Source organism: Mus caroli, unplaced genomic scaffold (genome assembly GCF_978045245.1).
Source record: "Mus caroli unplaced genomic scaffold, Mus_caroli_1 scaffold_8, whole genome shotgun sequence".
Classification (NCBI taxonomy): domain Eukaryota; kingdom Metazoa; phylum Chordata; class Mammalia; order Rodentia; family Muridae; genus Mus; species Mus caroli.
In genome coordinates, this window is record NW_028227263.1 from 128,403,086 (window position 1) to 128,428,153 (window position 25,068).

General features: G+C 37.7%; 1 protein-coding gene across 6 annotated transcripts in view; it reads left to right on the forward strand.

The window, feature by feature from the left end:
• The first annotated feature begins 2,392 nt into the window (after positions 1–2,392).
• The window catches only part of LOC110298916 (sulfotransferase 2A8), a 38,525-nt gene continuing 15,849 nt past the window's right edge, over positions 2,393–25,068 (forward strand). For 2 of the 6 annotated variants that reach the window (XM_021168459.2, XM_029479511.2), the window contains exons 1-2: positions 2,478–2,621; positions 22,877–23,143. In XM_021168459.2, the coding sequence (XP_021024118.1) occupies positions 23,002–23,143 (142 nt within the window). In that variant the 5' untranslated portion in view covers positions 2,478–2,621; positions 22,877–23,001. The other 4 variants (XM_021168457.3, XM_021168456.3, XM_021168458.3 and 1 more) reach the window with 4 other exon arrangements.

Here is a 25,068-nt window from a genome sequence, read left to right on the forward strand (position 1 = left end):
ATCATTAGATGACTTTAATGTTGTAAATTCTGTTAATTTTAGACTCTTTTACTCTAAAATCCATCCGATTAATAATTAAGCTGATAGTTTGATATGATAGAAACATTTTTTGGATGACTCAAACTTTTTGTTATTTTTCCAGTTGGTTTATTAACTGTTGGAAGCCATTTGGGGGAAGGGGCACAATGAAACAGCTTTGTGTTTGTCACATTTTTTTTTCTGATAAGCAATAGTACGTGGGAACAAGTCTATGTGTAATGGACACAACATACACACACACACACACACATATCTTGACATGCACAACATAAAAATGATAAATCTATTGATACTTAGAAGATGTTTTATAGCCGGGCGTGGTGGCGCACGCCTTTAATCCCAGCACTCGGGAGGCAGAGGCAGGCGGATTTCTGAGTTCGAGGCCAGCCTGGTCTACAAAGTGAGTGCCAGGACAGCCAGGGCTACACAGAGAAACCCTGTCTCGAAAAACCAAAAAAAAAAAAAAAAAAAAAAAAAAAGAAGATGTTTTATTAAATTGCCTTGCAAGTAAAATGAAGATATTGGTAACTCAATAAATGGGTTTTTTACTTTCTTCTTTTTGTGTTGAAGGTAATTTATTTTTTTCAGAAATACCAAAGATGTTCTTGGTTCTGGCTATTTGTTCCGTGCCAAAAATTAAATTAAGAAATTAAAGTCATTGAATAGACATTGTGATAAGTTCATTCAAGGGTAGTGTGATTGTGCTATTCAGTATTAGTCTGAGAAGCTCAAAGACTTTATACAATAACTGGGTCATCTTCCCTTTCTGTGTTCCAGCAGAAGGTGGGTCTCATTATCACAAGAAAGTAGATTGGCTGCATAAGTGAATACAATCCAGCCTCTGATTACCGCATGATTAAACATGCCAAGTTTTCCTTAATTCCTACATCATTCTGTCCACCTAGTAGCCTGTAAATGCCAAGTGAGTGCTCTATCAACAGCTCCATCCTCCATCTTTCTTCTACATTTTCTTTTGAGAAAGTTTCTTCCAAAATTTCTCAGGCTAGAATAGAGATCATTTTATTGCTAAAACATTGATTTGACTGGTTGAATGTAGTAGACTCATATAACTCTATGACCCTAATTCTGTATGATCAGGTAGAAGAAACACAAGAATAAGTATTTTTGTGTTAGTTACTTTTCTATTTCTGTGATGAAACACTATGACCAAGGCTATAGAAATAAGAAAGTATATATTAGATAATTGTTCCAGGGGTTAAGAGTACAAGATGGAAGATCTGAGGCATGGTATCAGGAGCAAGAAGCTGAGTGTTTATGTCTTCATAAACAAATATATAACAGAGCTGGGCTTGTATTGAGGTTTGCAATGTCAGAGCCTACCACAGCACCATAATAGAAAAAACTGGCCAGCTTGAGATTTAGTGGACATCTATCCAAGGAAATAGAGTTGAGAAAGACAATGCTGTAGGTTTGGAGTCTCCATGTACTTGAATACAAATATGTATGAGCTCCTGAACCTCCACATAATGCAAGTTGAAGACATGCATGTTTGCATATGTACACATGCAATAATATAATCAATATCATAAAAAGAGCTGGGATTAGGTTGGAAAGGCTTGTATGGTGCATGTATATTATACATGTTAATATACCATCAGACATCATGAAGCCAACCCCACTGGCATACTAACTATCTCACATGCATAGGGGCAATGCAATAAAAGGAAATGTCGGGGAAGATTTTAGCAGCAGAGATATATATGGGAGAGAGATGTTATCTCCATGCAAAAACAAAAAGGGACACTTTTAAAATGATGCTCCAAATACTTTGACTGCTACAGAAGGTATTAACATACCTATGGTTTATGAGTAGGAGAGATAGATCAATAGTTAAAAGTACTGGTTATTCTACCATAGGTACTGAGATCAATTTTCAGCCCTCAGAATTTAGCTCTCAACCATCAATGACTAGTCACATGCCATTGAAAGCCAACTTATGCAGAAAAATTACCCATATGCATAAAATTACTAAATAATTAAATAATAATATGATTATAACTTAGGTAAGCAGATGGACTAGAGGAACTACTAGGCCTGTAGGCCTGTACCTTTTTGTAAAGTCTTAATATCCAGATGTGCATTTATGTTAGTATGTGTGTGTGTGTGTGTGTGTGTGTGTGTGTGTGTGTGTGCTACAAACTCCACGTTTACATCAGAGAACAACTTGATATATCAGAAACATTTTTAAATCATATGGTTTATATTGCTCAAATTCACACCAAAGCGTTGGGAACAATCATATTTAACCAATGAACCATTGAGTTGGCACTGAAGTTTTGCTTTGATCCTGTTGATTTTCAGTTTCTCTTACACATTGTGCTTTGGGGATCAAAGTTTGATCAAACAGAGCTGGATGACCCTGGGAGAGAGAAAACACTCTGCTGCTGAGTTTTAAAGACTCAAAGAGGTAAGCATTATTATTGTAGTTACAACACAGATTCTCCCGACCTTACTCCATGTAAAAGCCTGCACCCTCAGTGTTCTCATTCAACATTCTCGGTCAGTGTTAGTCTAATGAAGACTTCCAAGGAAGCTTTGCTTTCTCAATTACGCTGCTTCAGGTTAGTTCGTTCCAAGATTAATACTCTTTATTCTTGTCTTTCTATTTGCAGGTTAGAACAACACAAAGTCTTTTTTCTGCAGCTATGCTGGTATACACTTGTACATGCATAAATGTTTCTGTGTTAGGACTGGAGAAATAATTCAGTTGATAAGAGTATTTGCTGAGATAACGTAAGTTTGAGAGTTTCAGTTTAATTTAAATATAATTAGATTTATATATTTTCTGCAAATTTCAGAAACTTTATTTTTGTTTAAACTGAATATACTTCCACTGTATATAGACCTACCACATTAAAAATCCCAGTATATCTACTGAGAATATCTATACTGCTTCTGTTTTTTTAATTAAGTATTTTCTTCATTTATATTTCCAATGCTATCCCAAAAGTCCCCCGTGCCCTCACCCCCACTCTCCCCACCCCCACTCCCACTTCTTGGCCCTGGCGTTCCCCTGTACTTAAGCATATAAAGTTTGCAAGACCAATGGGCCTCTCTTTCCACTGATGGCCAACTAGACCATCTTCTGATACATATGCAGGTAGAGACACAAGCTTCTGGGACTACTGGTTAGTTCATATTGTTGTTCCACCTATAGGGTTGCAGATACCTTTAGCTCCTTGAGTACTTTCTCTAGCTTCCCATTGGGGGCCCTATGATCCACCCAATAGATGACTGTGAGCATCCACTTTTGTGTTTGAATAGCCTCACAAGAGACAGCTATATCAGGGTCCTTTCAGCAAACTCTTGCTAGTGTATGCAATGGTGTCAGCGTTTGGAGGCTGATTATGGGATGAATCTCTGGGTATGGCAGTGTCTATATGGTCCATCCTTTCATCTCAGCTCCAAACATTATCTCTTTAACTCCTTCCATTGGTGCTTTGTTCTCAATTCTAAGAAGGGGCAAAGTATCCACACTTTGGTCTTCATACTTCTTGAGTTTCATGTGTTTTGCAATTTGTATCTTATATCTTGGGTATTCTAAGTTTCTGGGCTAATATCCACTTATCGGTGAGTACATATCATGTGAGTTCTTTTGTGATTGGGTTACCTCACTCAGGATGATGCCCTCCAGGTCCACCCATTTGCCTAGGAATTTCATAAATTCATTCTTTTTAATAGCTGAATAGTAATCCATTGTGTAAATGTACCACATTTTCTGTATCCATTCCTCTGTTGAAGGGCATCTCCATTCTTTCCAGCTTCTGGCTATTATAAATAAGGCTGCTATGAACATAGTCGAGCTTGTTTCTTTCTTACCGGTTGGAACATCTTCTGGACATATGCCCAGAAGAGGTATTGCTGGATCCTCTTGTAGTACTATGTCCAATTTTCTGAGGAACCACCAGACTGATTTCCAGAGTGGTTGTAAAAGCTTGCAATCTCACCAACAATGGAGGAGTGTTCCTCTTTCTCCACATCCTCACCAGCATCTGCTGTCACCTCAATTTTTGATCTTAGCCATTCTGACTGGTGTGAAGTGGAATCTCAGGGTTGTTTTGATTTACATTTCCCTGATGATTAAGGATGCTGAACATTTTTTCAGGTGCTTCTTAGCCATTTGGTTTTCCTCAGGTGAGAATTCTTTGTTTAGCTCTGAGCCCCATTTCTTAATGGGGTTATTTGATTTTTCTAGAGTCGACCTTCTTGAGTTCTTTACACACACACACACACACACACACACACACACACACATATATATATATATATATATATATATATATATATATATATATATATATGTCCAGCATTGCCTCACTTTGGGTTTTCTTTATTGTGTCTACTTGCCTTTTTAGGTCTTGGATGGTTTTATTCAATTCCATCACCTGTTTGGTCGTGTTTTCCTGTAATTCTTTAAGGGATTTTTGTGCTTCCTCTTTAAGGTCTTCTACCTGTTTAGCAGTGTTCTCCTGTATTTCTTTAAGTGTGTTATTAAAGTCTTTCTTGATGTTCTTTACTATCATCATGAGACATGCTTTTAAATTCAGGTCTAGCTTTTCAGGTGTGTTGGGGTATGCAGGATTGGCTGAGGTGGAAGTGCTGAGTTCTGATGATGGTGAGTGGTCTTGGTTTCTGTTAGTAAGATTCTTATGTTTGCCTTTCACCATCTGGCAATCTCTGGAGTTAGTTGTTATAGTTGTCTCTGGTTAGAGATTGTTCCTCAGGTGATTCTGTTAGCCTCTATCAGCAGACCTGGGAGACTAGGTCTCTCCTCTGAGTTTCAGTGGTCAGAGCACTCTCTGCTAGCAAGCTCTCCTCTTACAGGGAAGGTGCAGAGATATCTGGCATTCAGAGTTCCCTCCTTGCAGAAGATGAAGGACTGCAACAGGACCTGTCCCAGAAGCTGTGTTGCTTCAGCCTTTCACCGAAGCTATTAGCTTCTGTAGTCCATACTCTCACCTGCACAGACTAGTCTCAGAGGGATCCGGGAACCAAGGTGGCTCCCCCAGGTGCTCCAGCAAAGCCCTCCCGGGCAGGGAGGACACCTCTCCTCTGGCAGGGAAGGTGCCCGGATGTCTGGAGCCCAAAATGAGGTCTGTCTCAGAAGCTGTCCTCTAGGGACCTTGAGGGTGTCTGCCGTCTCTGTGCCAAGGTGACCCAGTGCTGGCACCTACTGGAAGGGACTTGTGACCCTGATCAGGCCGGGTTTCCTGCGTTCCTACTGCTGTCTCAGGTCCCGCGTGATTGGATTGGAACAGAAGTTGTGTTCCACTCAACGGTGGTCCTAAGATCGTGTGGAGAGTCCTCTAGGGGACCTTGGTTGGGGGGTTGACTCCTCGCCCAAGGTGACCCAGTGCTGGTGTCAACTGGAAGGGCACTGCTTCTGTTTTATTGCAAATTTGAATACTATAGTAGTGAAAATGGTTGGGAAAAGCCTTTATGTGTTTCCTAATACATACATACACACACACACACACACACACACACACACACACACATATATATATATATATATATATATATATATATATGTAGGATACATCTGGGTAATACAATGCATCTGTCACCTTTAAAAATCTTCCATACAGTTGTACATAAGAAGTGATTGAATGTACTTATTTACACTGCCACATTTTTTATTTTTTATTAAATGCACTGAAGAATAAATGGTCAGCCTTTTCCCATATTTCACCGGCATTTGTCCATTTTTCCTTCATTGAAGCAATTTAGACTGTGTTAAAATGAAATCTCACAGTATTTTAAATTTTAATTTCTATTATGACATGTATGGTGAACACATTAGATGCCACATATGTTACTTTTGTGGAAAGCCCTCTGTTCTGTTTTTTTGTTGTTGTTGTATTTTTGTTTTTTTTATTTTAGCTTTTATATATTTATTTATTGATTGATTGCTTGCTTGCTTTTCAGTCCAGGTCTCACTACATAGCCCTGACTGAGCTGTAGTTCACTCTGTAGCCTAGGTAATCCCAGAAAACACAGAGCTGGGCAATCTACTGCTCCCCAAATCCTGGAATTCAATACATATATCACCAAGCCTGGATCATCATCTTATAAACTGACTGATAGACAGTTTAGATTCTTTTTAGTGTATGTATCAACATTTACCATTGTCCCCATGAGAGAACCTCATATGCCATAACCAAGAAGTTTTTTCATGGTATTAATGTAGGTTCCAGATGCATGGAGAAGTCCATTCATGTGGGGAGGAAATCCATTTGGAGGGAGTTATGTTGGTATTACCTCTTGAGTGGTTTAGCCTAGAGAATCTTCCTGAAGAAGCGAATATGCAATAATAATATGCAAATTGAATGAAATACAAGAAAGGAGAAAATTTGATACGTGGTGTTGTGAGTGAGCTTCTGGTGAATGTTGATATATATAAGCTGGGCATATTGAACAAGCACTGTATTCTAGTACTTTCATAAGGAAGGTAGAAGAATAAGGAACCAAGGTATTTTTTTTTTTTTTGCTATAAAGCCAGTTGTAGAATAGTCTAGGTCAGAGGAGATCCTCTAACCCCCCAAAAAAACCAAAAATATTCCAATGAATAAAGTTAAACATGTGCATGCACAACACACACACACACCCCAAAACACCAGTGAGATGGCTCAGCAGATTAAGAGTGCTTGCTACCAAAGTGGGTGACCCAAATTTACTCCCCTAAACCTCATGGTAAAAGGAGAGAACTGATTATAAAAATTGATTTCTGACCTCCACAGGAGAAACATGGTGCATGCACGCGTGCACACACACACACACACAAACACACACACACACACACACACACACACACAACAATGTACATATAAGCAAATAATAAATTTTATTAAAACTATAGGGACATTAAGGAGACAAAACCTCTCTTGCTTTCCCAAAAACATATTTATGTAATATACGTATTGCATTTTATATACAGAGTTGTTTGGCCTGCCTGATTGTCTGTGCAATGTGGGCTTGCAGAGTTCTTATAGGACAGAAGAGGGTATGTAATCTCATAATACTGAAGCTTCACTTTGTTGTGAGCCTCTATGTAGGAGCTGAAAATTGAACCCTGGTCAACAGAAAGATCCAAATTTGTTCTTAACCACAGAACCATCTCTTTAGGTTCTACTTTTTAAAAGAATCAATAAAGAAAGAAGAAAGAGAAAATAAAGAGAAGGAGCGAGCGAGCAAGCGAGTGAGCGAGAGAGAGTGAGAGAGAGAGAGAGAGAGAGAGAGAGAAGGAGTGAGGGAGGGAGGGAGGGAGGGAGGAAGGAAAGAAAGAAAGATGAAGAAAGAAAGGAAAGAAAACTGTAAAGAAATCCTATATGATATTCAAATATCAGAAACGATAAGCCATGGCAGAAAAACTCTAGACAATTTAGAATGCCTTCCTAGATTATGTATGACTTTATGCCTCACATTGTCTCAGGAGCACATCGTATTTAAACCATGCATTATCCTTCAACATTCAGTGTGAACTTGCCCAGCTACATTCTGGCTGGCTTAGGACATGAATCCTCATATGTCAGATTGTGAACATGTGTCTGTTCTGTTCCAACATCAAGTATTTGTGGTCGATATTTATGTAGATCCATAACATCATGACATTTATGACTTAGTGTTGAGCTGGTTCTAGTCTTTATGACTTCTAAGATGGAATAGGAAGAAGCTTTCTTAGGAACCATTCTTATCAATAGGTCAGTCCACTTGAGTCAGATGCATTATAAGCAAGAAGCAAACAGGTATAACTGCACAGAATGTTTATTTACCTATGGAAAAAAAAACCAGTAGATCTTCACATGTGGTATTGCAGATGACTCCATGGGACAGCTTGTGTCTTCCAATAATCACTTGGTGTTTCCTTGGAATTCTGTCCTATTACCTGGCCAGTTTGAATGTTTCATACCACAGGTACATGCACTCTCAAGTATCTATTTCACTGACTGTATCACATTTGATGTCTTCTTAGGACTACCTCATTAACTGTCCTGAATGGGATAGACAAAAAAATCAAAAACAAAGACAAAACACGAAAATCTGGAGAAGACTTGTGTAGCTGATATTTGCTATCTTGATGGTTCTTCTTTCATTCATGCTTTTCCTCCCAGTTTCTTCCACATTTCAATTTCCTATCACTAGACAGGAGAGAGAAAAGAATAGAGAGCAAAGGTGGCTATGTTATCATTTGACTATTTTCTGCTGATTAGGGGCATCAAGTTCCTCAATGCACATTTAATATTCAACCTTAGCATATTTAATTTCTTCTTGATTTTTCTTCTCTGCACATGAGTACTTAACAACATGGGATAACATTGACCAACAACAATGAACCAACACCCAACAACCCACACTACCATTTGTGGCATTGATATACCCTCTAAAATATCCCCAGAATTCCAAACCATATATTCATAGAAACATTCTCCATCTTGCAATATCATGCCCGTGAAAGACAGTGAAGCAAATCACAGTCAACTGCTGTGTGCAATCTGAAGCAGCCTCATATTATATGCCTGGGATTAAAATGAAAACATTTCTATAATATTTTTCTGTTTTTAAAGAAACCAAAATTCCAAAATTGTGACTAAATGCTTGCATCAATACCAGAACTGACTAGATAGTAGAATAATTGCTACTTTAGGAAGTTAGCCTTGAGCAATGACATATGTCATATCCCAAACTTATGTCTTTTCTATGGTCTAATTTAAAGTCTTCAGCTTATCATAATTTAAAGAATTATTTTAATTATTCATTTTTACTGTTTTGAGAGTGCCCTATATGATTATTGCATTTACCTTTTTAAAATCCCTCTCTATTTTTCACTTCTACTTGTCCTGTGTCTCCTGAATCCCTCTCAAAAATGTATAACTTCTGAGCATATTATAAGATCTACAAGTATTTAAGAGTAATGACCTAAATGAAGGGCTTTAATAAAACAAACAAATAGATGAATATTAAAGAGCTACTTTTTTTCTAAGAAAACAGAGAGGTATAATAGAGGAAAAGGAATTGTATTCAGCATTACTGACTCTATATGTACATCTATGTACTTTTGGGTACATAGATGGCAGGCTGGAAACAATTTTTGATTCACTGAAAAACAAACAAACAAACAAAAAAAACCAACCAACCCACAAACACAGACACCAAAAATCTACACAGAAGATTAGTTTCTTATGAAACTAGGGTCATAACCCAGGGTCATGTGAGGAGAGGGAATAACAATTGTGAAAATATTTCCAACATACAGGACTTTAGTCAAATCTGAAGGCTATTTTCCTGATTAATGATTGATGTCAGATGGCTCAGGACAATAATGTTGGAGTTATGAGCACTGAGGAGCTGATCCTCCATCATATAATTAAGAAGACTGAGGAAGCCCTAAGGAGCAAGCCAAGAAGAAGTGATCATCGATGGTCTCTGAACTTTTCTCTTGAGACATGATCTTCACTGCTTGTCTTAGTCAGGGTTTGTATGCCTGCACAAAACATCATGACCAAGAAGCAAGTGTGGGCACAAGGGTTTATTCGGATTATACTTCCACATTGCTGTTCATCACCAAAGGATGTCAGGATAGAAAAGCACACAAGGCAGGAACTTGGAGCCAGGATCTGACAAAGAGACCATGAAGGGTTTCTGCTTACTGGATTGCTTTTCCTGGCTTTCTAGGCTTGCTTTCTTGTAGAAATCAAGACTTCCAGCCCAGGGATGTCACCACCCAGAATGTGCCCTCCTCTCTTGATCACTAATTGAGAAAATGTCTTACAGCTGGATATCATTGGAGGCATTTTCTCAAGGGAGGCTCCTTTCTCTGAGATAACTCCAGTTTGTGTCAAGTTGACACACAAAACAAGTCAGTACACTGCTATATGCTTAGACTGCAAGTTCTGTTTAATGTAGATGAAGTAGTTCTCACTAGAAACCTGTAATTTAAATTTCTCTTAACTCCAGAAAAAAAAATTATGAAGAAGGAAAGAAAATTCTCCCCTAGGATGGTAAAGTGGATAAGTCTTGTTACCCTCTTTCAAGTCACTGCTAGACATCTCTGATAAGACACTAGAGGTTTTGGTATTTTTCTAAATATCTGTGGGTGCTTTTGATCTTCTTTTTATCCTGCTTCAGTTCTTGTCTTGAGTTTTTGCACCAATTTCCCTCCAGAATGGATTTATATGGTATAACAAATGCCTTCTTTCACAAGCTGTTTTTGATCAGGGTGTTTATCACAGCAGTGGAAAGCAAACTTAGACATGTAATATTGAACTGTGGAATCCAGTATTTACACATGGTGGCTTGTAAGGTTTGGTCAATAGTTTAAAGGTCATATTACATTTGATCAATTCTGGTTTGGAAACAAAATGACATGAAAGCAATAGGCAATGTTAGGGATGTAGGTCAGGGGTAAAAAGCTTATCTAGAATCCAGGCATCTCTGAATTCAATCCTCAGAGACATATACATAGTAGGTTAAGACAGATGAATCAGTAAGTAGTTCAAGTTCACCCTGAGTTACACAGTGAGTTTGTGTTCAGCCATGGTCACATAAAAACCTGCAAAAGCAAAATCTATATAGGCAACTGTGTGTACAAATATATATTGTTATGTATGAGTACATGTGTGTATTCATGTGTGATAGATAGCATATGCAGTGTTTATTCATGGATATGTGTGTGTGTTAACATGTTTGGCTGTCTGTTCTCATATGTGTATGACTGAGCAGCATGGACACATACACATAATGCTATTGCTTATGTGGAGGATGGAGGTTGATGTGGAACAACTTCCTCATTCAATCTTTTACTTATTTTTTTTTTTAAAAAGGATGTTTCCTCAAGGTATCCAGAGCTCACTGTTTCTTCTTTGCTGGATTCCCCGTGAGTCCCTGTTATGTGCCTCTCTCGATTCCTCTACCACAGTTCAGAGGTTACAGGCTTTTTGAACAATTTCTGAATTTAATGTTAGTGCTGAGCTATAAAATCAGCTTCTAATTATTCCTCAGCAAGCATTTTACACACAGATTGATCTTACTGACTCACAATTAGCCAAGGTAAATTCATTAACAAAAATCAGTAACATAAATTAATTAAACATTTAATTAATTTGAATAAATTTAATTTTTTGAAAATTATTTCATTTATTTACATTCTAAATTTTGCTCACATCCTGGTCCACCTCCCAAAGTCCTTCACCCCATACTCCCTCCCTAGTGCCACTGAGAGTGTACTCCCCCACCCATCCAACAATCCCCGATAACCCACCCACCCCACATACCCAGCCATCTACCCAGTGTGTCCTCTCCCCGGGGGCATCAAGTCTCTACAGGATTAGGCACATGCACTCGCACTGAGACCAGACAAGACATTCTTCCTCTACATATGTGCAGGAGGCCACAGACCATGTATGCTCTGGTTGGTGGCTTAGTCTCTGGGAGCACCCAGGGGACCAGGGAAGTTGACACTGTTGGTAATCCTATGGGGTTGCCACCCTCTTCAGCTTCTTCAATCCTTCCCTTAACTCTTCCATAGGGGTCCCCATCCTCAGTCCAATGGTTGGCTGTAAGTATCTGCAACTGTCTGAGTTAGTTGCTGGTATAGCTTATAGGAGGACTACCATGCTATGCTCCTGTCTGCAAGCATAACATGGCATCAGTAATAGTGTCAGGGTTTGGTGCCCATATATGGAAGGAATTCCAATTTGGGCTGATCACTGGCTGTCATTTTATTCAGTTTCTGCTCCATCTTTTTACCTGCATTTCTTCTAGAAAAGAACAATTCTGGGTCAAAAAGTCTGAAAGTGGGTCAGTCACCCAATCCCACAATTGTAGGCCCTGTTTATCTGCTGGAGGTAGTCTCTTCAGGTTCATTTTCCCCATTGTTGCGTATTTCAGCTAAGGTCTTCACCATTGAGTCCTGGTAGCCTTTAGCATCCCCTGTCTCTCTGGGACATTATGACAGTTTCCTTCATTCCCCTTCCTAAGCAGCTGCATGAAAATTTACTCATTTGGCTGTCTAGACTTCTCTTCATCTGCTCCCATGCCTGATCCTGCCCCCTTTCCCCTTCCAATTCCCCTCTCTCACTCAGGTCCCTCCCTCCCTCTTCCTCCCATGATTATTTTGTTTCTTTTTCTAAGTGAGATTGAAGCATCCTGACTTGGGACTTCCTTCTTGTTAAACTTCTTACAGTTGTGGTTTGTATCATGGATATTCTGTACAGTTTGACTAATATCCACTTATAAATTAGTACATATCATGCAGGTCCTTTTGGACAAACTTAAAATGATATTTTCTAGTGCCATCTATTTTCCTGCAAAATTCATGATGTCCTTGTTTTTGATAGCTGAATAATATTTCATTGTGTAAATAAACCACATTTTCTGTATCCATTCTTAGGTAGAAGGATATATGGGTTGTTTCCAGTTTCTTCCTATCATGGATACAGGTACTACTAATATAGTGGAACACATGCCCTTGTGGTATGGTGGGATATATTTTCGGTATATTTCCAGGAACAGTACAACTGGGTGTTCAGGTAGAAGTATTTACAATTATCTGAGGAACTGCCAGATTGATTTTCAGAGTAGTTGTACCAGTTTGCAATCCCATGAGCAATGGAGGAGTGTTTCTCTTTCACCTTATCCTTGCAGGTATGTGCTGTCAACTGGGTTTTTGATTTTAGGCATTCTGATTGGTGTAGTGTGGAATAACAAGGGGGTTTTGATTTGCATTTTCCTGATGACTATGAACATTGATCATTTCTTTAAATGCTTCTAGGCCATTTAAGGTTCTTCTGTTGAGAATTCTGTTTAGCTCTTTACCCCATTTTTAATTGTGTTATTTGGTTTTTGAGTCTAAGTTCTTGAGTTCTTTATATATTTTGGATATTAGACCTCTATCAGGTTTAGTGAAACTCGTTTCCCAATCTGTAGTTTGCCATTTAGTCCTATTGGCATTGTCATTTACCTTACAAAAGGCAGTTTCATGAAGCACCATTTGTCAATTGTTGATCTTAGAGCCTAAGTCATTAGTGTTTCACTTAGGATAATTTCCCCTGTGCCAATGTGATCAAGGCTAGTTCCTACTCTCTCTTCTGTTATATTTAGGGATCCTGGTTTTATGTTGAGTTCCTTGATCCACTTATGCTTGAGGTTTGTGCAAGGTGATAAATATGGAACAATTTGAATTCTTCTACTTGCAGACCAGTTAGACCAGCACCAATTGTTGAAGATGATTTTGTTTTTCTACTTTATAGTTTGGGGTTCTTTGTCAAAGGTCAAGTGTCCATAGGTGTGTGTGTGTTAATTTCTGGTTCCAAAATTCTAGTCCATTGATTGACCTTTCTGACTCTGTACCAATACTATGTAGGCTTGTTTTTTTGTTTGTTTGTTTGTTTGTTTGTTTTTAACACTATTGCTCTAGTACACATTGAGGTCCGGTATGGTGATTCCCCCAGAAGTTCTTTTATTGTTGAAAATTATTTTCACTATTCTGGCGTTGTTTTAATTTTTCATTAGTACTTGATCACTGCTCTTCCCTTGTCTGTGAAGAAGTATGTTGGAATTTTGATGGCACTTGCATTACATATGTAGATTGATTTGGTAGAAAGGCCATTTCTACTACATTAATCATATCAATCCATGAGCCTGAGTAATCTTTTTATCTTCTGAGGTCTTCTTTGATTTTTTTTTCTTCATGAACTTCAGGTCCTTGTCATATATACCTTCACTTGCTTGGTTGGAGTTACATTAAGATATTTCATATTAATTATGGTTATTATGAAGGATGTTGTTTTCATTATTTCTTTTTCATCCCATTTAAATTTTGTATAAAGGAAGGCTACTGATCTGAGTTAATTTTATATCCATCCATTTTGCTGAAGTTGTTTATCAGCTGTATGTGTTCTCTGATCTAGTTTTTTGGGTCATTTATATATGCTATCATATCATGTGCAAATAGTGATATCTTGACTTCTTCCTTTCCAGTATGTATCCCTTTGAAATCCTTTTGTTTTCTAGTTGTTCTAACTAGAATTTCAAGTACTATATTGAATAGATAGGGAAAGAGTGGACAGCTTTGTCTTGTCCCAGATTTTAGTGGGGTTCCTTTAATTTCTCTCCATTTAACATGATGTTGGCTGTTAGTTTGCTGTATATTGCTTTAATTATGTATATGTATGTATAATGAATTCCTGGTCTTTCCAACACTTTTAACATGAAGGGACATTGTATTTTGTCAAAGGCTTTTTACAGCATCTCATGTGATAATCATGTGATTCCTGTTTTTTATTAGATATTTTCTTTATTTACATTTCAAATATCCCCTTTCCTAGTTTCCCCTCTGAAAATTCCCTATCCCATCCCTCCTCCCACTGCTCCCCAATCCACCCCCTCCTGCTTCCTGGCCCTGGTATTCTCCAATACTGGGGCATAGAACCTTCACAGGACCAAGGGCCTCTCCTCCCATTGATGACCAACTAGGCCTTCCTCTGCTACATATGTTCATACATGGCTAAAGCCATGAGTACCAACATGTGTTTTCTTTGATTGGTGGTTTAATCCCAGGGAGCTCTGGGGGTACTGGTTAGTTCATATTGTTGTTCCTCCTGTGGGGCTGCAAATCCCTTCAGATATTTAGAAACTTCCTCTAGCTCCTCCTTTGGGCACCCTGTGCTATATCCAATGTATGACTGTGAGCATCCACTTCTGTATTTGTCAGGCACTGGCAGAGCCTCTCAGGAGACAGCTTTACCAAGCTCCTGTTCCCAAGCTCTGGTTCTCATCTGCAATAGTGTCTGGATTTGGTGGTTGTTTATGGAATGGATCCCCAGGTGAGGTAGTCTCTGGCTGGTTATTCCTTCAGCCTCTGCTCTGAATTTTGTCTCTGCAACTTCTTCTAGGGTTATTTTGTTCCCCCTTGAAGAAAGATTGAAGTATCCAAACTTTGGTCTTCCTTCTTCTTGAGATTCATGTGTTTTGCAAATTTTATCTTAGTAATTCTGAGCTTCTGGGCTAATATCCACTTATCAATAAGTGCATATAAGTTCTGTTCTTTTGTGATTGGGTTACCTCACTCGGGGTGATATCCTCCAGATCCATCAATTTGTCTAAGAATTTCATAAATTCATTGTTTTTAATAGCTGCATAGCGATCCACTGTGTAAATATACCACATTTTTTGTATCAGTTTCTCTGTTGAGGGACAACTGAGTTCTTTCCAGCTTCTATATATTATAAATAAGGCTGCTATGAACATAGTGGAGCATGTGTTCTTATTACATGTTGGAGTATCTTATGTACCCCAAAATGATATTTCTGGGATCTTGGGTAGCCAAACTGATTTCCAGAGTTGTTGTACCAGCTTGCAATCCCACCAGCAATCAAGAAGAGGAGTGTTCCTCTTTTTCCACATCCTCACCAGGATCTGCTGTCACCTGAATTTTTGAATTTAGCCATTCTGACTGTTGTGTGGTGGAATCTCAGGGTTGTTTTAATTCCATATAAGTTTTATAGCAATATCTCTGATGTTCATACAGCTTTAAATCAAAGATTGTGACACCTCCAGAAGTTCTTTTATTGTACAGGATTAGTTCTCCTGACCTTTTGTTTTACCACAGGAATTTGAATATTGTTCATTTCAAATCTGTGAAGAATTTTCTTGGTATTGTGATGGGGATTACTTTGAAGCCATAGATTTTTGGAAGAAACTCCTTTTGACTAGGTTAATGGTACCACTATGTGAGCTTATTCTACCAGAATGGTTACTTCTACCACTATGTGAGCATGGTAACTTCTGGTAACTTCTTAAATTTTCTACTTCTAAGAAACTTATCATCATACAAGTCTACCACTTGCTTGGTTGAAGTTACACTATGATATCGTTTATTGTTGGTATTTGAAATATTTTGTTTCTCAGCATATTTGTCATTTTTTTATTGTAAGGCTAAGGATTACTTTTATATTTTAGTTAAACTAGTATCCATCTCCTTCATTAAATGTGGTTTCGAACTTCTGAAATTTTGTGGTAGAAATATTCTACTTGCTTATATATACAATGATTTCATCTGAGAATATCGAGTCAATAATTCATTCCGTTTGAATTTATATTGACTTGATCTCCTTTCAGTGTCTATTTTTCTAGCTTGAACTTCAGCTACTATGTTTTATAGATATAAATGAAGTAGACATCTTTTTCTGTCTATTTCCTAAGGTTACTAAAACATGTTAATATTTTCTCTATCAAATTTGATATAGGATATATTCTTAGTTGAAATTACCTTTACAGTTTAGGTATGTTCCTTGTATCTCTGATCTCAAAAAGATTTTTATATGAATGCATGCTGGACTTTACTAAAGATTTACCATGACCTAAAGATATGATCATGTGTGTTTTTCTTTCAGTTTGTTTATATGGTGGGTTAAATTGATATACATTCATATTTTGAAACATGTCTGCATTGGTAGTATGAAACCAACTTGATCACATTAAATGACCTTTCAAATATGATTTTTAATTTTGTTTGTATTTTGTTGAGTATATTTACAACATAATGAGGGAAATTGATGTATAAATTTCTTTATTGATTATTTGTATGGTTTGCTTTACAGGGAAATAATTATCTTATAAACAATATTATGAAATACTGTCAGCGCTGTAATCATTATGGCAAGTTCCTGATTTCCACAGAACATATTTTAGGATTTAAATGATTCAGTGGAAATAAATCATTAGTGATTAAACTGTCTCTGACTTTCACAGCTGATGAAATTCTCACAACTTTTATTCACTTATTTGTGCCTATTTAGTGCCTTCACTTTCATGCATGACAGACTGTAAAAATTGAAAACCACTTTTCTTCTTTAGTTGTTTTTGGTCTTAAAAATTATATCACAGGGGAAGTCAAACTATCACTTGTAACAGAGAGACCTGGGATCTGATGTTGACCAAAGGTCACAGCTGTGATTTTTGCTGGAATTTTAGGACCAGTTTTCAATTTTTCCATTATGTTTCAGACATAAAATATCATGAAAATAATAACCTAGTATGGACATGCAAGGCAGTGTGTGTGTAATGGTTCTCTGGGATGCAGAATTCACTGTGTTCAGTCAATTGCTGCAAACATCTGCAGGCAGTAAAATCAGAAATTCAAGATTGTGCTGGGACACATGTTGACTTGAAATAAGACAAGGCCATGAAATAAATCATATGAAATCAAATAAAAATTTCTTTGGGCATTACATATGTATATAGATTCTTGAATTTATAATGATTAAATCTCCATCACTTCTTGCTACAACTTTATGTATGCTGATGGTGTGCATTATTAGAGCATGTTAGAGACATTCACATTCAACAACAAAAAATTGAAGAGGAAGCTCAGCCTTGGGGCCTTACAATGGCCACTAATGGAGCATGGGGTATATGGGCTCTCACAAAGAAGTAAATGCAAATAAAGACAAAGCAGCTTTTATACTCTGACATAGGCAGAGACAAGATGGTAAGAATACCTTGTTCTTCATACATCCCAACTTTTTTTTTAATATTTTTTTATTACGTATTTTCCTCAATTACATTTCCAATGCTATCCCAAAAGTCCCTCATATCCTCCCACCCACTTCCCTACCCACCCATTCCCATTTTTTTTGGCCCTGGCGTTCGTCTGTACTGGGGCATATAAAGTTTGCATGTCTAATGGGCCTCTCTTTCCAGTGATGGCCGACTAGGCCATCTTTTGATACATATGCAGCTATAGTCAAGAGCTCCGGGGTACTGGTTAGTTCAGAATGTTGTTCCTCCTATAGGGTTGCAGATCCCTTTAGCTCCTTGGGTACTTTCTGTAGCTCCTCCATTGGGAGCCCTGTGATCCATCCAATAGCTGACTGTGAGCATCCAATTCTGTGTTTGCTAGGCCCCAGCATAGTCTCACAAGGGACAGCTATATCTGGGTCCTTTCAGAAAAATCTTGCTAGTGTATGCAATGGTATCAGCGTTTGGAAGCTGATTATGGGATGGATCCCTGGATATGGCAGTCTCTAGATAGTCCATCCTTTTGTCACAGCTCCAAACTTTGTCTCTGTAGCTCCTTCCATGGGTGTTTTGTTCCCAATTCTAAGAAGGGACACAGTGTCCACACTTTGGTCTTCATTCTTCTTGAGTTTCATGCGTTTAGCAAATTATATCTTCTTTCTTGGGTATCCTAAGTTTTGGGCTAATATCCACTTATCAGTGAATATATATTGTGTGAGTTCCTTTGTGACTGTGTTACCTCACTCAGGATGATGCCCTCCAGGTCCATCCATTTGCCTAGGAATATCATAAATTCATTCTTTTTAATAGCTGAGTAGTACTCCATTGTGTAAATGTACCACATTTTTTGTATCCATTCCTCTGATGAGGGGCATCTGGGTTCTTTCCAGCTTCTGGCTATTATAAATAAGGCTGCTATGAACATAGTAGAGCTTGTTTCTTTCTTACTAGTTGGAACATCATATGGATATATGCCCAGGAGAGGTATAGCTGGATCCTCCAGTAGTACCATGTCCAATTTTCTGAGAAACCACCAGACTGATTTCCAGAGTGGTTGTACAAGCTTGCAATCCCACCAACAGTGGAGGAGTGTTCCTCTTTCTCCATATCCTCGCCAGCATCTGCTGTCACCTGAATTTTTGGTGTTAACCATTCTGACTGGTGTGAGGTGGAATATCAGGGTTGTTTTGATTTGCATTTCCCTGATGATTAAGGATGTTGAACATTTTTTTCAGGTGCTTCTCTGCCATTCGGTATTCCTCAGGTGAGAATTCTTTGTTCAGTTCTGAGCCCCATTTTTTAATGACATCCCAACAACTTGTACCGTGGCTTTTACTTGTCTTGAAATGTTAAACTTTTTAAATTTACAAAGTTACACTTAAACCAAAGAAAACTTCTTGGAAATCCCCTCCATTCACATTCTAGAATACAGAAACCCATTTGAACTCTAAAATTTGAATCTTCACATCACAGGAATTCATATTTAAATACTATTTTTTTCGAATATATAGGGTATATTATCTTTCTTCCCATTCTTCTGGTGAAACAATCATTCCACTGCTCTTCAGGAAGTAACTTTGTCCATCTTCAGTAAATCTGCAAATATTGTTTTTTAGATCCCTCTCCCTTGCACTGGACATAACCTATGGTAATTAATTTGTAATCAGATCTAGGGAATCTTCAGACTTGGGTTCTGAGTAAAAAAAAAGATCTACTAGTTTTGACAAGATTAGAAAGAATTAGGATGTCTGGAGATGAATTCTTAGGGTTGTCCTCTGCAATGTCAAGTGGCATCTGGGAGTACATTTATTAAATCTTTTTTTAAACTTTGAGTTCTATCGTGACCTATAACTTAGAAAAATATATTTAGTATTGGATAGTGTGGGCATAACAAATGAACAGAGAGAAGGCCTAACTTCCTTTATGTATTTGTTGTTTTCTGTGTTGATATAAACTAAATCCAGCATATTCATTATTTTTGTTTGTTTGTTTTATTAATTATGTATTTTCCTCATTTACATTTCCAATGCTATCCCAAAAGTCCCTCATACCCTCCCCCCACTCTTCTACTCCCCTCCCACTTTTTGGCCCTGGCATTCCCCTGTATTGGGGCATATAAAGTTTGCAAGTCCAGTGGGCCTCTCTTTCCAGTTATGGCCGACTAGGCCATCTTTTGATACATATGCAGCTATAGTCAAGAGCTCCGGAGTACTGGTTAGTTCAGAATGTTGTTCCACCTATAGGATTGCAGATCCCCTTAGCTCCTTGGGTATTTTCTCTAGCTCCTCCATTGGGGGACCTGTGATCCATCCAATAGCTGACTGTGAGCATCCACTTATGTGTTTGCTAGGTCCCGGCATAGTCTCACTAGAGACAGATATATCAGGGTCCTTTCAGCAAAATCTTGCTAGTGTATGCAATGGTGTCAGTGTTTAGAGGCTGATTATGGGATGGATCCCTGGATATGGCAATCACTAGATGGTCCATCTTTTTGTCTCAGCTCCAAACTTTGTCTCTGTAACTCCTTCCATGGGTGATTTTTTCCCAATTCTAAGAAGGGGCAAAGTGTCCACACGTTGGTCTTCTTTCTTCTTGAGTTTCATGTGTTTTGCAAATTGTAACTTATATCTTGGGTATTCTAAGTTTCTGGGCTAATATCCACTTATCAGTGAGTACATACCATTTGAGTTCTTTTGTGATTGGGTTACCTCACTCAGGATAATGCCCTCCAGGTCCAACCATTTGCCTAGGAATTTCACAAATTCATTCTTTTTAATAGCTGACTAGTACTCCATTGTATAAATGTACCACATTTTTTGTATCCATTCCTCTGTTGAGGGGCATCTGGGTTCTTTCCAGCTTCTGGCTATTATAAATAAGGCTGCTATGAACATAGTGGAGCATGTTTCTTTCTTACTAGTTGGAACATCATATGGATATATGCCCAGGAGAGGTATTGCTGGAACCTCCAGTTGTACCATGTCCAATTTTCTGAGAAACCACTATACTGATTTCCAGAGTTGTTGTACAAGCTTGCAATCCCACCAACAGTGGAGGAGTGTTCCTCTTTCTCCATATCCTCGCCAGCATCTGCTGTCACCTGAATTTTTGGTCTTAGCCATTCTGACTGGTGTGAGGTGGAATCTCAGGGTTGTTTTGCTTTGTATTTCCCTGATGATTAAGGATGCTGAACATGTTATAGGCAATATTTTTCAACTGAGGCACACTTCAGCCCCTCGCTGTGGGAAACTATTTGATGCTCTACATAGAACCACATTCCAACCCTCTTTTTGCTTTATTCCATGTTAAGGTCCTTCAATGATTTATGTGCTCTTGTGAATTACATAAAATTATTTCTGCTTCCATCAACTATGCTGAATTTTTAGGATCTTGTCTATGTTATTTTCTGATAAACTCCATTGACCCCACTCACACATACACACACACACACACACACACACACATCCCCCCCACATGTACAATATGAATTTATTACACACACACACATATAATTATACAGTGTTTAAAACTGAGTTAATTTAATGTAACTTAGATGTATATTTGTTTATTATTGACCAGTAGGTTTTGGATAAGCCAGATGAAGAGGTACATGGGAACAATTGGTTTTTTAACAGAAAGCAGCCACTATTGCTAGAAGGAACACAGAGATATAAAAGAAGGATATTCTTAAGAATAACTGACTTGAGAGTATATTCTTGGTACAGTGATGTCTACCTGAAGATGAGTTGTTGTTGCACACACACACACACACACACACACACACACACACCACAAAAATAAACAAAAACTCTCATGTGTTTTATTTATATTATGTCTATTTGACATGGACTAGTATGAAATGGTAATAGTATACATGAATTGTGGAAATACCTCCTATTGACTTGTCAGCAATCAAGTATAGAGGGCATTTTTGTGAATATTAATATATATGTAGCACCCAGGGCAGTATGGCAGTTGCCAAATATAAGTACATGGTCATGTGTTGTACAATGAACGAGATTTTGCAAGCCATGAGGATCAATGCATGAATCCAAAATCTTCCATGGCCTCTTCAAGTCTAAGAAGACATATGTTCTTTGCTCTTAAGAGTTGACTCTCGGGCTGGTGAGATGGCTCAGTGGGTAAGAGCACCCGACTGCTCTTCCGAAGGTCCAGAGTTCAAATCCCAGCAACCACATGGTGGCTCACAACCATCCGTAACGAGATCTGGCGCCCTCTTCTGGAATGTCTGAAGACAGCTACAGTGTATTTACATATAATAAATAAATAAATCTAAAAAAAAAAAAACTCTATGGTAAAAAAAAAAAAAGAGTTGACTCTCAGTAGAGGCTACTATGCAACAAGTGTGTTTACTAAATATAAAATTGTTTTCAGTATAAATCTATTTCAGATTTTAGAAAATTGGCATACTCCTCTTTTGGAGAGAGGATACACACACACACACACACACAAACACACACACACACACACACTATCTTGGGATGCTCATATAGACATGTGTATTATAATGTTATCTGCCCTGTGTAAGCTGTGGAATGTTTTTAGTAAGTGTGAGAAAAACTTGAACAGATGAAGTATTCAATGGAACTCAGACAAGTTTTATTTTCATCTTCCACCTCTGTTGACCTTCCATTGGCTTTCTCCATTTACTGTCTTCTGGTTCTTAACCTAACATCCCTCTCTGACCTGATGGACTGAAGCCAAAATAAACCATTCCCCTCTACGGGCTTTTTGGTCATGTTGATATTAATTGCAGCAGAAGACAAACTAGGACATGTAACATAGAGACTTGGAAAATTATGTTGACAGTTATCTAGGGTCCTAAAATAGAAGAATGTAATATCCTTTCTCAAGTTGTCCTTTGCACTCAATTTCTCAAAGGAGGAAAAGTAAAAAAAAAAAAAAAAAGTTTTGATGTCAACATGTGCAATGTTGTATATAAAACCCACACTCACACATGCGTCTAAAAAAAACAATGTTAGTAAATGAACGAGTGAATGAATGAATCAGTAAATTAATGAAGATTTTCTTATAAATCCAAAACTCTATTTCAAACAAAACACAGCAGAACAACCAGGAATTCGCTGAGATGAGACACCTTTTAAGAGCTTCATCAATGGACAGAGCTTATATCAAAACTAAAGCCAACAACAATCATCATACTAGTTCTCGGGATTGTGTTAGTCTTTCTATTTTTAAGAAATAAGGTTCATATATTATTCATTTGCATGTATAATGCTATGACAAAAATGTAACAATATCTGTTTGTCTTCAACAGCAATTTGATTTCTTAACCAATGAGGCAGAAACACTGATCATTGTGTCCTCACTATAAAATTGAGACTCAAAGCATCTGTGTGTATCTCCAACAGAAGAGGTCAAACACATAAATTCCCAAAGCTCATGATCATGACAGATGAATTTCTGTGGATAGAAGGGATACCATTCCCTACAGTTTACTACTCACAAGAAATCGTAAGAGAAGTATGTGACAGGTTTGTGGTAAGGGATGAAGACACGATCATAGTGACTTATCCAAAATCAGGTATGTGTAATGTTTTTCCCTTCTGGTCGAGGATTGAAGCAAGGATTTTGTGCTTGCTAAGCAACTACTTTTCATTTGGCTGTATGTAAAGTCCCCAATCATGTCAGGAATTAGGAAAGTGAACTATCAACTCCAGAACTATGGCATTGTCTTTAGTCACTCAAAGAATAAAGGCCACCTCCTTCTACCTAGCTGTGATCTTTATCTTGGGGGTAACAACCCTTCTAATTCAAGCAGACAGATCCTGTGTGATAGTGTGATATGACAAAGTGACAGCTCAGGAGAACATAGAAAGAATTAGTAGAGTCCATATCAACAGATGCAGAGTTAAAGAGTGATTCTCAAGCTCTGTGTTAATGAAGATATGGGCCTATATATATATATATATATATATATATATATATATATATATATATATATATACCTTATAACATGATTAGTTTTAATGCAAGTGTAACCAGTGAAGTAATCAGTGACTGTATTTCATTTTCTAATGATAGTCCTCAATAACAACACAGAGAAACTAAGATTTATTTCAAGCTATATCGTTAGCTGAGCAGTTAAATGGGATACATAATCAGTATACCTCCCAGCCAGTTCCCTTGATTCTTGCATATTTTGGTGAATCTGGCTCCTACAGCATTAGGTGTGTTTCCATGATTTCACTGGATGTCTTCCATATGGCTCTAAATGGTCTATCTTATTGGATGAGCAGAAACATGTTCTCTCTCTCTCTCTCTCTCTCTCTCTCTCTCTCTCTCTCTCTCTCTCTCTCTCTCTCTCTCCCTCTCGGTGATGACCCAGCTTATTCTCATTTCTGAAAACCCATTGGATTATCAGCATTTATTGACAAGCCAGATAATAAATGTTAAGAGTTGTTTAAATAATCCTGAGAAAAGACACTTTTAGTGTAAGAATTACAATACCATACCCAGATTTAAACAAGATTTATGCACATTTAAATAACACATGAGTAAACTTTACACAGTGTATAAAAAATTTATGCATTCCATAGTGCAAGAAACCGCTCCTAAATGGAAATAAAATGAAGGAATGTACGGCTAATAAATAAATACCAATTGGAGAGTAGGGTGTGGAACAAGGCCTGGAAATTTGAGGAACTACAAGGACATGGCAGGGAGTTAATAGTAGCATTTCAAAATATACCAATTTTGAGGACAGTAGTATGAGGGTTGGATGAAGATTATAATCAAATCCAATAGGAATAATTGAAAGAAATATTTGTGAACCAGCAAGAAAGATGACTGTTTAAGAGCACTGAGTGCTATTTCAGAGGAACAAATTCACTGATTGCCACTTGATTTGCACAAACTATGCAGTGCTCAATTTACTTTCCACCCTCTTGTTGCCTACATGGCATAGAATACATTTGCAACACAAACATATCCAGACATCTAATTGAAAATATAATATAATATGTGGGCTAGAGAAATGGGCCAGGATTTCAGAAAACTATCTTATCTTGTAGAAAACTCTACACTGACAGTAGAGTTCACATGAATCATCAACTCCAGTTGAAAAAGATCAGATACCTGTTCTCATCTCTGAAGTTCTGTCACATGTGGTAAATATACATACACTCAGGCACAAATAAACATAGACATAAAATAAAATTAATAAATATTTATGTGTCAAATTTAGTTAAAATAGATTTTAAAGTGAAAATTAGCTGTACATGCCTAAAATTCCAGCAACTGAATGTCAAGGAGACCTAGAATTAAAAACCATCTGTGTTCTATGAAAATCATCCATGTGACCTAAAGATAACCATTGACATCACCAGAGACATGTATGGTATAACCTAGTGCAGACATTTTTTTAGACATATGGCATTCCTAGAGCTGATGATGAAGCTCACTTTGTAGAGTGCTTCTTGAATATGGACTTTTTCAATTTCTAGAGGA